The following is a 15,053-nucleotide window of genomic DNA, read 5'->3' as shown; positions in this document are numbered from 1 at the left end:
AAATGAAATTTAATTTATTTTAGTAGAAATATATCCAATTCTGTTTTGTTTAAAGGTTAAATTTTTTATTATTGTGCAGTTGCTTTAATTTGATAATAGAAATAATTAATTTTTTATTAATTAATATTAAACATAATTTTTAATAAATTATTATTTATATTTTTTAAATATTTTTTATTATTAATATTAAATTTTAATAATTACTTTATTGAAATAAACTATATTTATTATTTGTATAAATAAAGATTATTATATATATTTTATTTATAATTTGCTTAATAGTCGACCCGTTTGAAATAGCTTCTTTCTGCTTCCATGTGCTAACTTGCAAATCATACTACTATTATTTACCCTATTTGAAATTTAAAAAAAAAAGTTTTTTTTTTATTAATTTTCTTATTTTAAAATAAAAGAATTATTTTCTTTTAACTTAAATTTTAATAAAAAAAACATATATATTTTCATAGAAATTTAATTGATTGTGTAATAAAATTTAAAAAAACATAAATTTTAAAATATTAAAAATAAAATTTAAAAAATTAAAAACTCATTAAATATCTATTCAATTAAATAATTTTCTACATCGTTTTCAATATTTTATTAGGTTAGATTTTTTTTTAGAAATTGATTTTTAAACATTTTTTCACTTTTTGTTTGAGAAATTAATAGATTTCAATTAAAAGATAATTGTCGACAAAATATATCCCAATTTAATTTGATTATTTAAATTCATTAAAATTGAAAACCAAATGAAAAATAAATCATCTCTACATATTTTTTTAAAATTAAGATAATTATAATATTTAGAATAAAAAATAATAATTTTGTGTTAATATTAAAAAGTGTTTTCCTTTAACTTATAAATTGATTAAATCAATTTATAAATTTAGAAATTATTTATTTTATAAAAAATATTTTTTGATATTTAGAGTACTAAAAAGTTTAATTAATAAAAAATATTTTTATGATTAAAAAAATTAAAATTTTAAGGAAAATGACTTTTTATCCACAGTTTAAGTATTTTATTAAAATTTCTGAATATAAATTTATTAATTAATATATTTTATTTTTTAAATTAAAATTAAATAATAAAAAATAAATTATCTTATTAAAAGACATTTTACGTGAAAAATATTTTATATGAAAAATACTTTGTATAAAAATATTTTTTAAATATAAATTATAAATTTACTCGTTTACAATAATTTTTAGATGTATAAGATAGGTTTATAATCAAAATAAATAAATAAATAATTTAGATGAATTTTTTGAAAATGTCCATAAAAATTATAATTTTTCTTTTTATAATTATTCCTTAACTTTTTTTTTTAAAATAAAAGTAATCTTCTGTCTATATTTCTATTAAAAATTAATACAAAAAATCAGTTCAATATACAAAAAATTCTCTAATTAATAAATAAAAATCTTAAATAGAATTATTTTACCCATGTGTAGTTCTGTTACTTGTCATGCAGTGTGCTATAGATTTAATCACAAGATAAATCTATATTTATTTTTAAGTTTAAATATTACACTAATTAAGATTTTTCTTTATTAATTAAGGAGTTTATTTCTCTAATTAAGATTTTTCTTTGTTAATTAAGGAGTTAATTATATTAAAAAATAATTTTTTTATTAATTTTATGTAAATTGAATTCATAAAATTTTAGTGGGTCTCACTATTATTTTATACAATATTATATAAACTATTATTTTATACAATATTATATAAACTCAATTTAAATAAATTTTTATCATAATGATATGACATATTTCTAATAGACTAAGATTAATTTTAAAAACACATATTATAATATCTTAAAAATTCAAAAGAATTATTTAATATATTAAAACAAATTTAAAAGATTATATTAAATTATAAAAAATAAAAGATGATAGAATTATTATTATTATTATTATAACGATACATACTATATATATGATTAGGCGACCTTTATTATCATGATAGGGGAATAGTATTCGATTTAAATTAAAAAATAAATAAAATCGAATTAATTTGAAAAATTAAATTTATATTTAATTTAATTTAATTTTTAATTTTAATTAATTTAAAGAAATTAAATTATAATTAAAATATTTCAATTAAATTTAAAATATTAAAAAAAATTTAAAAAATAAAAAATTTATTAAAAATTTAAATTGATCAAATTGAATCGAATTAAATTGAATGAGGTGAGTTTATTTTTATTTAATTTTTAATTAAAATCAATTTAATTTTTTAAATATTAAAATTTTAAATTTTAATTTATTCAATTCAATTTCTACCTTCAATAACTAAGTGAGCTAAACCTGAGGGAGGTGCCAACTGTTTATGGAGACCACTAGGATAATTTCAAAATGCATAAGTGCATTATCACTCTTTTACGCTCCATTTTAATGATTTATTTTATAAAAAAAATTAAATAAATTTTTATAAAATTATATAGCATTTTATTTTTTTTAAATAAATTATTTAAATTAAAAAAATTAAATTGAATTATTAAGAAATTCTAAACATAGAGTTAATAATGTCCAGTAACCAAGCTAGCTAGTTTGAAGCCTTTGGAGAACTAAAAAATTTGATCAACTAATAAAATGGATAAAATTAACTTGATTTAATTTAAAATTTTGATCCATTTAATTCAATTTGAATTTAAAAAAACTCAGTCAAATAGATTTTAATTAGTAATTACTAGATTTCATATTAAAGTTGAAAAATATAATAAAAATTATATTTGAAATTATTTAAAATAAACAAAAAATTCAAAAAAGTTTTTTTAAATAAGTAAATAAAACTAAAATTAGATTTTATTTTATTTTTTTATAATTCAATTTAATTTATTTATTTTTTTATTTATAAATTAAACTAATCGAAAAGATAAATGTGGACCCTACTCGGAGTCATTAAACATATGGCTGCTATCGTGTGGTCCACAAACGGGTAAAAAAAAATCAGAGGCCTACCACAATTTTCTTCATCCTTTTGTTTTTTTTATTAAGAAAGAAAAAAAATTTAAAGGCCCACCAACAATAACGTAGAATTCAATACAAATGTAATTAGAAAAAACAAAGTCACACATCTTTTAATGAGTCAAAGTCAAACATAAGAAGTCAATAAAATTATTATCAAATCTCTAAATTTTATTTATTGGTATCCACACTGAATTTCAACACTTCAAAATAATATCCAATTCAAAAACATTAGTATTGATTCAAAACTTATAAAGCCATTTCGATAGAGCAGCTCAATACGTTTAATTCTGATTTAGATTTACAGATTCAGTAGAAGAAATTCAGTCGGGTGACGAAAGGATATTAAGATCAGTCAAGATCAGTCACTTTATAATTTTACTCGTATACACGTCGAGAAAAATTAAATAGCCGTCTGACATGTAGAAAATATATGACACTCTCAAGAGGTTGGTAAACGAAATTAAATAGCCGTCTAGTATATAAAAATTACCTGTGAGAGGCCGTTATATGTTTAAAGGATAAAATTTAATTTTTTTAAAATTAATTTTAAATTTTGATTTCAATTATATTCAATATTAAACTCAAAATTAGAATATTTAACTGTAATTATAAATTATTAAAACATATAAATTTTATGAGTAATTAAAAAGAATCCGCCAGTTCGATTCTCCGTATACCAACCGTAAGGGAGAAAAATTCTCTCCTTTTATTTTATTTTTCTCACCAATGCATAGCAATTTCCTGGAACGCGTTGACGTAGAAAAACTCTCACAAAGAAAATGAATTTCTTGAAAGTGTCTCCTCCATCTTCTTCTCTAATGTCTCTTGCATTCACCGCCGAGACAAGACCCACATTAAGTTTTCTCTCCCTCTCCATTGCTTCCAAGCATTCATTTGTAAGATGCAACTCTCATTTCTCTTTTATTTATTTTCTTGTAAATTTCCTCTTTCATCACAACTGTGTTCACATCTATCGACAGCTAGAACTATGCTTAATCTGCGTTTTTTTTACTTAATTTAAGTAATTTTGTCTTAATTTTTCTTCTTGGGTTTGCGGAAAGAACAGTTCTTGCTTTCTGGGTGTTCAGTTAAGTGTTAGTGTTTATGGGTTTTTCATGTTTGTTGAAAAGTTTCAGTTGGGTAATTGAAATATTGAGTTATGCTTTAATGGGGCTGAAATAGCTGGGAGTATTAGTTTGTTGTTGAGTTTCGAATTGGAATTATAAGATGGCTAAGCTATTGAGCAAAATTTTGCCTGCTGCTCGATCAACTAAGGAAGAAGAATATGATGATTATAATGAATATTCGTGCTCATTTGCTATGGAGTACTCTGGCCCTTCAATCAGTCATGAAATTCCCCGAGCACTGCCCATCGATGTTAGCCAAATCCCGATCGCTGTCAAACTTGCCTCAGCCTCATCGTTGAATGACGTGTCTTTGCCAGTTATTCAACCTATTAGAAAGTCTAAAGCATCAGATAAGAAACCGTCCAAGGAGCTAAAAGTAGGCACAAATGGGGTCTTGAATAGCCATGATGTGCGAAGTGAATCATCCAATGGGTTAGATAAATTAAGTACATTAGGCTGTGCAGATGGCAATGAGTGTGGATCCAAATTATCTAATGTAATCCCAAGTTCTGGTAGACTGGAATTAGAAAATGGTGACAAGTGTGGAACCAAGTTACCTGATGAAAAACAAAGCTCTGATAAAATGGGATTTTGTAATGGCTGTGATAATTCTCACGAATTATCTGGAAGATTGCAAAGGATGGAATCTTCTGATGATAGTAATGATGCAGGAGGTGCAGATTTTCAAAATTATATGAATCCCACAAACTGTGAATCAGTGGAATCTGATTTAACTTCCAATTCTGTATCATCTGAGATTTTTTCTGGCAAAGAGGAGGACTGTGTTGAATCAACTCCCTGTCATGTCAAGAGGCCATCAACTGTAACTTTCCGAGACCCTGAATCAAGCAGTGTGACTGAGGATGAATCTGATATATCCACATCTGAAAGTGATATCCCCGCAAGGAAAATGGCTGTAAGGCCTGGAAAGAAGGGGGCATGCTATCGATGCTTGAAAGGAAATATATTTACTGAGAAGGAGGTTTGCATTGTCTGTGGTGCAAAATATTGTTCTAAGTGTGTCTTGAGAGCAATGGGATCAATGCCAGAAGGAAGAAAATGTGTGACTTGCTTTGGTCACAAGATTGATGAGGGGAAACGAAAGACCTTGGGGAAATGTTCTCGCATGCTAAAGCAACTATTGCCTGCAGTAGAAGTTGAACAAGTAATGAGTTCTGAAAGGTCATGTGAAGTAAATCAACTACCACCAGAGCTTGTTTATGTCAATTGTCAGCGTCTTTCTGCACAGGAGCTATTCCAATTGCAGAACTGCCGGAACCCACCAAAAAAGCTAAAACCAGGTTTCTATTGGTATGATAAAGTCTCTGGTTTCTGGGGAAAGGTGACTGAACTCTGCTCTCTGCTCTCTCTTTAATTTTCATAAACAATTAACTCATTCTTGTGGCGACATTGAATTTATTCTTTTGGTGAACAGGAAGGACAGAAGCCTTGCCAAATAATTACTCCCCAGTTGAATATTGGGGGCCACATACAACGGGGTGCAAGTAATGGAGACACAAGTATTTTGATAAATAATCGTGAGATCACTAAAACGGAATTATTGATGCTGAAGGTTGTTTGCTGGACACGATTTTATTTTATTTTTTTTAAGTTCTTTTTCAACATGTGGGATTGATAATCTGTTTAATCTTCACAGATGATAGGAGTGAAATGTGAAGGAGCAACTCACTTTTGGGTTAGTGCAGATGGATCCTATCAGGAAGAGGGAATGAATAATGTAAAAGGGAAAATATGGGAAAGGGTATGTTGGCATTTGAATTGAGACTCCACGAGTCAAATCCAATCTCACTTTTCACTTGCTCCAACTTTATTATTTAACTCTTAACAATAGCCATTTACTTCCTTTACAGAAAAGAGCTAGGTTAATTTGCGCTGCTTTTTCTTTGCCAACTCCTCCTGATTCTGACAGTCCTAGTGGAGAAGAAGGGAATAGTGCGGTCCCAAAAGGCTTTGACCAGAAAATACTAAATAAACTTCTGCTTGTTGGCTATGGAAAATCTGGAACAAGTACCATATTCAAGCAGGTAAAAGATCAGATAAGGATTCATTGTATTACTATTCGTAAATGATGAATCTAGATATGGGCAGCTTGTCTGGGAGTAACTTCTTTCCAGCTATTGTCATAGCATCTCAAAATGATAGTAATATCCTCCTTGCAACTTTGAGCAGCTTTTATGTTCTTGCATGAAATTCTGATGGGAAATTAGAAAATAAATTTAGAGGCTGAAGGCTAAATGTGCATATATGTGTATTGCAATTAACTAGGAAGTAATTTGGTGCTGACAAGAATTGTTCTATGAGATGAATGTTATCATGTTGTGGTTTATCTATGTGAATCTGATAATTGCTAGTCATTTTTCAGAAGCTGCCTTCATTTTCTGTGGCATAAAAGAAACCAGTGTGTTGAAATAATTATTTATATATAAATATATATATGTACATGCAGGCAAAAATTGTTTACGGCATTCCATTTTCTGAAGATGAGCGCCAAAATATTAAGCTCATGATCCAAAGTAATTTATATGGTTATCTTGGTTTACTGCTTGAAGAGCGTGAACGGTTTGAAGAAGAAAGTTTAATTAAAAAGAAACGACATTTCATTGACCAATGTAGTTCTTCAGGTAACACGCAAATTTGTTTTCTATGGTATTTTCTCCCTTTTTCTTAAAAAAAATTTACCATCATCTTATTAAGATATGTAATGGTGCAGAAAGTATTTTTGGTAAGGCCAATTGATCTAAAAGGCCCAACAGTTGCGGGTATTTACATTTTAATCCAAATGTTTTAATTTTGGTTTAATTGGCCCAACCTTTGTATTTTAGTGTAATTTTAATCAATCAGCAAATCCCTAAATTTGATAATCTGTATGACAATTTGATAGTCTAGCTAGCATGCCACGTGTATTATTATTATTATTATTATTTATATAAACTAATGATCAAATGACTGAAAAAAGGTACAATGTTTACATCATTTTGCATTTTAATCCAAATGTTAAGGCCCAATGTTTACATTTTGTTTAATTGGCCTAACGTTTACATTTAAGTGTCAATTTTTAAAAATCAAAATATAAGAGTTCAAATAGAATCTCAAATGTAATATTTTATTTTTTTAAAATATAAACTAATTCTATATATGAATATAATATTAACTCATATTTAATTATAGTTAAATAATATATTTAATTTTAAAGACAATAGTAATTCAACGGTTAAATATGCAGTAGGTAAATTTTATTTTGCATTAATAATTATAAAGATTTTATAATAGATATATTATATTTAATTATTTTGTATATGTTGTTATTTTGAATTAAATAATATATTTACTATAAAATATTTATAATTATTACTGTAAAATAAAATTTATCACTGTTGAAGATGTGAACTACATATTTAACAATTAGATTGTTTATCTTTAATTTTAATTTTGAAAACTGACCAAAATTATACCTAAACATAAACGTTGGGCTAATTTATCCAAAATTTAAACGTTTGGATTAAAATGCAAAATGATACAAATATTAAACCTTTTCGGTCAATTGAGCTTTTGGTAACCATTGCCATTTAAATTATGAAGTGTCTATAAACTGCTGTGACATATTATCTGCATGAATTTTGTAATTTATCGTAATCAGCCTCCATGAAGACTGATTCTTAAGTTGTTCTGTAGTCTACACTTTGACCTCATATTGGCGCACCATATATCTTGGAATAAATCATTTAATATCCGCTAGCTGTAGTGGTGTGCAGAATGATTTCAGTTGAAGTATAGGCTTTTGAAAGGAATGAAATTGATTTTTTTTTTTTGGTCTGTCAAATAAGAAGGCAATAGGAATAATACTCCAGACTGGGTTATATTTTAGGATTGTAGTTCATGTCTTTGGAATCTTTTTTTGACTTACAAATATATAAAAGTGTTGAGGACCTGTTAGTTATGTGGACAGTATAGACAAAGCTCTCTATGTTAGGGATTGTCTTTGTTGTGAGGCAGGGTTGAGGAATTAGGGAATTATGTGTATAAATTATTGGCATGAAAAGGATTGTTTATTAGGTTTTGGTTGATGGTAAATAACTATTTAGTGATTCAAAACTAGGAATACCTTGTAGGTGTGCTGCTGGAATATTATTGCAGTACTGTAGTTAGGTCCCCTAGAATTGTTTTGAAATCCAGTTGATGCAGAAAGTTTAGAGAAATGACTCTCACTTGTTTGATGCTGATGCTGCGGGTGTGATTTGGGAGTGAATGAAGTAAGAAAAGTGATAATTATTTAGCTTTTGTAGTGTTTTGAATGTACATTTGTACCATTGTGCAGCCAGGTTCCAGGAACTTGCCCCTGTTTTGCAGGAGGAAGGATCAGAGTTAAAAAGTATCATTTTAGGAATGAAAGAAGGCTGGTTTGGTCTGAGAAAGAAATAACAATAGTGCTAAAAAATGAGAACAAAGTTATTGTGCGCTAAAAAAGTGAGAATAAGAAGGAAGATCTCATAGTTGCAATTAAATTATTATCAAAAGTCTAGAAACATAATTGGAATGATCCGCTATTTCTGGCTGGTAATTTTCTCCTCTTGATCATCTTACCAGAGTTTTGGAATACTTAATAAGGATATCCATAATAGCAATACTGTCAAAATATTCAAACACCCAAAAACTTAAGTGTGATTGTGTTCATTTTGAGAAAAATGGACTCCTTCCAATTTTTTTTAATTAAAAAAAAAGAAGAAAATGGTTTCTCTATTTTTCTGTTAATTTCCTAGTGGAAAAATAAAGAACACATCTTTAGCTAGTAAAACTTGGAATCTTCATACCTTTTCATGGATAGAATCAAGTTTAGAAAGCCAGATTTCCATTTTTTTTTAAAAGAAAAAAGAAAAATAGAATAAAACTACAACAAGTTTGGAAAGATGAATCCAATAGTCTTTTGTTTTAAACTAGTAAATATTTTTCAATCAATTTTTATTTTCTTGGAAAATAGCAATTTTCTGGAAGTAAATGTAGTGAAATTCTTTAAAGAATCTAGGCTCGATTTATACTGCCTAGTAACCTAAAGAATTGAAGAAATTACAGTTCTAACATTGCGATGAAAGTGAGCACAACTCATATATTTGAATTCTCAAATTAAATAGCTATTTAATCCCAATTTACTTCTGATTCAATTTGTAAACTTATTAGGTAAGCCTTGTGCACATGTAATGAAAAAGCTTATAGTTCTGATATCAACCTGTTGCTTGCAATGGTCATTATTTTTTTTTTGCTTCATTATCGCATTGTTTATATAGTGGAAGTTATGCATAACGGTGGCCTGTTGTGTTGTTTGATCTTCACAGATACTGTGCACAGTTGTTAAGAAACTTACTTTAGCTGAACAATTTGACATGATTAGTTTGTTTTATGATAGGTCTGAAATTATTTAGTTCTAGCAGATAATGCAGGTCAGGTGACCGATAAAACAATCTATTCTATTGGCCCCAGATTGAAAGCTTTCTCGGACTGGCTTCTAAAGGTAATAGAGTCTGGTAATTTGGAAGCCATATTCCCAGCTGCCACACGTGAATATGCACTATTTGTTGAGGACTTGTGGAATGATGCAGCCATCCAAGCCACGTATAGCCGCAGGCATGAATTTGAATCTCTACCTAGAGTTGCCACTTATTTCCTAGAACGGGTAGGATGAAGCTACATAAACTCTAGTTACTATCCATTTGTAAAATTCCTAGAATAAGCTCTTTTCATCAATTTTAATTACATCTTCTTTTCGTGTACCACATATAACAACTTCCTGTTTTACTTCATAAATAATGAATAATTTTTGTTCTGTGGTGGATTTCTTATTGGTCATGTCCTCCAGGTCTGGCTTCATTTCATGCAAACACCGATTAATAAAGTGGATGGAAATCTCAAATACACATAGTTGGTTATATTCTTATTCTCTTCTTGAAAAAATAATAAAAAAATTTCTTAGGTCATGCATGAACGACAATCTCATTTTGTTAATTGCTAAAGTTTTGGTGGTCCCAATCAATAATGTTTTGGTTGTTTTGAGTCCAGACCATATCTTCAGAAGTAGGTGGCCACATTGATTTATGAATGTGGAAAGAGCATTTTATGATTTTTGCAATGGTTGCTATTTATTCAATTCCTGATTTTTTTTTTCCTACTCAGGCTGTTGAGATTTCAAAGACAGACTATGAGCCTTCTGATATGGACATCTTGTATGCTGAGGGCATAACATCATCTCGAGGGCTTTCTAGCGTGGAGTTTTCATTTCCTATGCCAGATGATGACAGCTATGAACATGATGAGGATGATCCTTTGATGAGGTTAGTTCCGTTTTGTGCATTGCTGATTTCTTGTTAGAGCAATGACTGCCTTGCACTGCCTGAACTAAGGGCGGCAATTTTAATCATGATCTGTGAACACAACACAAAAATAGAGGGTTATTGTCGGGCTTATTCATGATTGTGTCAATATTGTGCCAACCCGCCCTGAACTAGTAGTAAATAGCGCCAACAGGCCTATAAAATGTCCAAATATCTCCATGACTGTTGCTGAACAAACCTCATATGTGCAATGGAAGACTTAGGTTATAAGTGGTTACTGCGACTGATAACTCATATTCTGAGCAACTGAAATAAGTAGCAGGTGAACAGTTGGTTTGACCCAAAAGCATATTATGGATTTACTGATTCATTTTTCATTAGACAAAAGAAAGGAAAATTTTTTGTAGCTGTACTTTGCTTGCAGTGATTTATGTGTTTGGTTGGAGTGTCATGTGAGAATTTTGTCAGCCATTACTATCCTTTGCAGCTTTTGCGAGACATAATTGTTCTTTGGTATTTATTTTTATAGTTAGCTTTTGGTATATTTCGAGGCGTTTCAGTGGTGGACAGACGTGCATTGGATAGCACTTCTATACAATAATTCTCATTTTGTTACTATTTGTTCTTGCATAGGAGGACCATTTTCCTCCTTTTACACTCATTGTGGGCTCCTTTATTCAGGCAAATTTCTTTTATCAGAAAAAAAGGCAGGGATGAGCAGTTAGAGATGCTGCTCTTTTGTCTTTTTATCATTGTAACTTTTGTCCAGTAGTCACCAGTTACACGTACATTTACAGGTACCAACTCATCAGAGTGCACCCAAAAATCCTTGGAGGAAACTGCAAATGGTTGGAAATGTTTGAAGATGTCGACATGGTCTTATTTTGTGTTTCGTTGATCGACTACGATGAGTTTGTCGAAGACAGTAATGGGGTTCAGACTAACAAGATGATGGCAAGCAAGCATCTATTTGAAAGCATTGTTACTCATCCAACTTTTGAAGATAAGAAGTTTCTTCTTATACTGAACAAATTTGATTTGCTAGAAGAAAAGATTGAACAGACTCCACTCACTCGCTGCGAATGGTTTAATGACTTCAATCCAGTGATTGGTCATAATCCCAACACCTGCAGCACCAGCACATCTAAAAGCACGAACCCTTCGTTAGCTCAACGCGCATTCCAATATATCGCAGTTAAGTTTAAGAGATTGTTCCATTCTCTTACTGATGAGAAGCTGTTTGTTTCACTAGTTACAGCATTGGAGCCTGCTAATGTTAATGAAGCTCTTATGTATGCAAGGGTGATTCTGAACTGGGATCAAGAGGATCCCATTGAAATGTCTTCTGCAAGCATTGAGGAAGCTTCTGCTAGCCTTGAAGCCAGTTCATCCTCTTGATCAACTGTACTATATTTACACCAAGTGATGGAGGTAAGGGGCAGGATGGGAAAAATTATAAATATAGATGTGTGTGTCAAATTTTGATTTTGGTCCCCTAAAAATATCAGGCAGGAGTTGCAGCTCCCTCATTGTTTTCAGTTGTAGAGAGGCTACATGAATTTTTTACAATTGGGTCAATAAATTTTGACTTTATTGTTAATTAACTCCAATTGAACAAATTCTGATCATTCTGTGAATGGAAGTGTCTTGGTCATTTTGTGTTGTTTTCTTGGGTTAATTTCATAATAAGCATGAATTAGTCATGTGTTTCATAAATGAAATCTTAAAAGGAAATTTTAGAAAGAAATTATAATTTAAAATTTCTTAAATTTGAATAATAATAATTTATTCCTTAAATGTTTATTTCGTTAACGAATTTGAAGCTCTATTGAAAAGAATCTCAATTTACCATTAATTATTTATAAAAATCACACATAATAAAGAATATAACTCATGATTATTTTTAACCTTGAGTCAGAAGATGCAAGTTTTCTGACAGATGAATGTTCTTCATGCCCATCCCCTTCCATAGGAGTGGTCTGCGGATTCTCTAGAGAATACGCGAGCAACACAGATCAATCTTTCGCTAAAAAATAATTTAAACAAATTCTTATGAGAATTTTATTTTTTTTTAAATAATTATTTTTTTATTTTAATTTAAAAAATAATTAAATTAAATATTTACAAAATTTTGAATTTCAAACGAATCAGTAATTAAACAGGAGATAAGATTTTCTATTTCTTAGTTTCTGTATCTTATTTCCTCCTAATTTCAATCTTGCCGTATGCAGGAGAGAGATATGAACCTCTTTCAACTCAATGTCCAAGCAGAGAGGGAAGTCCTTTAACCACACTCTGAAAGATGCACCTTAGGGCATGTTTGGATAGAAGAAAGGAAAATAAGTAAATAAAAGAAGGCAGTAACCAACTCAATCTCCCGTTTTACTTGATAAAATACGAAAATAAAATATTTATTTAGATAAGAATATAAAAAATAATATAAAAAACAGACGGACAAAAAAAGAGAAAATCCAGGAACGTAAACCTATATCGATCGAAGAATAGGAGAAAATTCACTAATAATCAGAAAATTCACCGTTGAAACAAAAGTTGAATGAAAAATATAATTATTTTCCTCTAAATTTTCCTTCCAAACATGGTGTTAGTTTCCAAGACGGAGATTCTTTATCACAATGATAAAAGGTGAATTTGTCATTTTCTAATTGATAATAAAAAATTGAGTTCCCTCTTGCTAGAAGGATTAATTGATTAATGGAAAGTTAAATGGTCATTAAATTTAAACTAGGATTAATTTATGAGTTTTGCAATATTTCAAGGATTTAATGGTAAATTACCCAAAAATTGCCATGGCACTAGTTCTAACATGTAAACCAATTTTGATTTGTACCCATTTCCATTCTCCTGGAAAAGCAAACCTACTCCAACATCTCCATCTCCCAAAAAAGAAAAAAAACAAAGACTATATTACAATCATAATAAACATTTGGACTAATTTTACATTTATTTATTTATTTTACATAATTTTTGTTGATGTTGGTTATCATCACAAAGGTGCAAACCTGTCCATAAGCATACACACTGTAGCCTCAGACATAGTAGTTTCTCTATGAACCACTTTGCTTTCTTTCTCAGCTTCTCTTTCTTCTTCTTCTTCTTCTTCCACTACAACTCCTCTGGCTTTGGATATGAACAGAAATGGCTTCTTTGGTCCCACCTTCTCTTTAAGCTTTGCTAGCTCAGTCACCCATGTCTCCACTACTGCTGCCATTTTTGCTCAAATGAAACTAAACCCAATTCCTTTTTATGGTGCTTTTGCTTTTTTTGTTCAATATGAGAATGAGCAGGAAGCCAAGATTGCTGATTTTTATAGAGGGGTTCTAGGGTTTACCAGTAGAAATTTCAGCCCTCTTTGATGTAGTTGGTTTTGGAAGGGGGACCGCAAAGAAAACTTACTTGTGGTTGCCCATAGATACTGTTAAAATTGGGATTTGAATATTCCAATTTCCATGGAATGGTTCTATATGAAAATCTGGGTGGGATTCTTGGGTGTGGTTGCTCACAGCCAGTATTCTGTACTTTGGATTGATCACAACCCCAAGTTCTTATCCAATGGTCTTAATACAAGGATTTTTCTTTTACATGGTTTCAATTCTGAATCTTTTCTTTCTGGTAATCTTTTGTTTTTTGCCGCATAAACACACTACGTGTTAAAATAGAGAAATTTATTGAATTGTTGATATGGGAAACTTGTTATTTATTTTCATGAATTTAAAAAATACATTAAAATATTTTTTAACTCATTTTTATATATTTTAAATTTATATAAATCATATTGATTAAAGCAATTAGATAAAAGATAATAGATTATGATATTTTGAAATTAAAAAAATAGAGTGAGTTAGCTTAGTCAAAATCACATCTTCTCTCTATATTTCTTTTTTTTTATTCTCTGGTAGTGCATAACCGTTATCTTGCTACAGTGTCATCTTGTTACTCAAACCTATATGTACGGACGTATCAGTGTACTCCTCTCTTAAGCAACCATTTAATTTTTTTGGCGCACATACTGATAGAACTGTGAGGTGACTGAGTTTGCTCTCCTACTTCTTATCATGTCACCGGACTAAGCTATCTTCTGGTGGACCCACGCGCGTGTGGTGGATCCGGCCTGCTTCATATCGCCGGACTAGGGCCTGCAATGTTGGGCCGACCTACTTTAGAGTGACTTGATAGGTTTTGGAGCCGTATTTTTTTCCAGAATCTGGTCTCACTCCAAAATGTAAAATGTCTGGCGGTCATCGAAAGAGTTGTCGCTTATTCAAATTGAAATTCTTTCTAATTTAAATTTATAAAATTTCGAGTTTGAATAAAAAAATTATAATAAAAATAGGGAAAGGGAAGGTGGTTTATACAACCTGAGAATTAAGAGATGAAATGTTTAAAAGTAGAAAAAAGAGAGAATTGTGGTGTCTTATGTGGCATGAAATGTAAACATAAAGAAAATGTGAGCAAAGAAAAGTATACAAGTTTCCAAAGGTTGAGATGACCAAATACAATGGCTTTGTGTGCTTTCCCATTGGATTGCAAATTGAGTTTATCTGCCAGCTCATGGTTTTTATCTATTTTTATTATTCTATGTGATAATTATTCA

General features: G+C 29.7%; 1 protein-coding gene across 1 annotated transcript; it reads left to right on the top strand.

Annotated features, from left to right (window-relative positions):
• The first annotated feature begins 3,659 nt into the window (after window positions 1-3,659).
• On the top strand, window positions 3,660-12,095 carry LOC110600896 (extra-large guanine nucleotide-binding protein 1). Its single transcript, XM_021737812.2, has 8 exons — window positions 3,660-5,442; window positions 5,536-5,673; window positions 5,758-5,862; window positions 5,972-6,145; window positions 6,568-6,742; window positions 9,545-9,786; window positions 10,284-10,441; window positions 11,239-12,095. The coding sequence occupies exons 1-8, from the start codon at window positions 4,201-4,203 to the stop codon at window positions 11,837-11,839; spliced, it is 2,835 nt and encodes a 944-aa protein (XP_021593504.1). The 5' UTR covers window positions 3,660-4,200; the 3' UTR covers window positions 11,840-12,095.
• The last annotated feature ends 2,958 nt before the right edge of the window (window positions 12,096-15,053 follow it).

Source organism: Manihot esculenta, chromosome 15 (assembly GCF_001659605.2).
Source record: "Manihot esculenta cultivar AM560-2 chromosome 15, M.esculenta_v8, whole genome shotgun sequence".
In the NCBI taxonomy this organism is placed as follows: Eukaryota; Viridiplantae; Streptophyta; class Magnoliopsida; order Malpighiales; family Euphorbiaceae; genus Manihot; species Manihot esculenta.
Note: the sequence above shows the minus strand (reverse complement) of the source record. Positions and strands in the feature narration are given on the sequence as shown.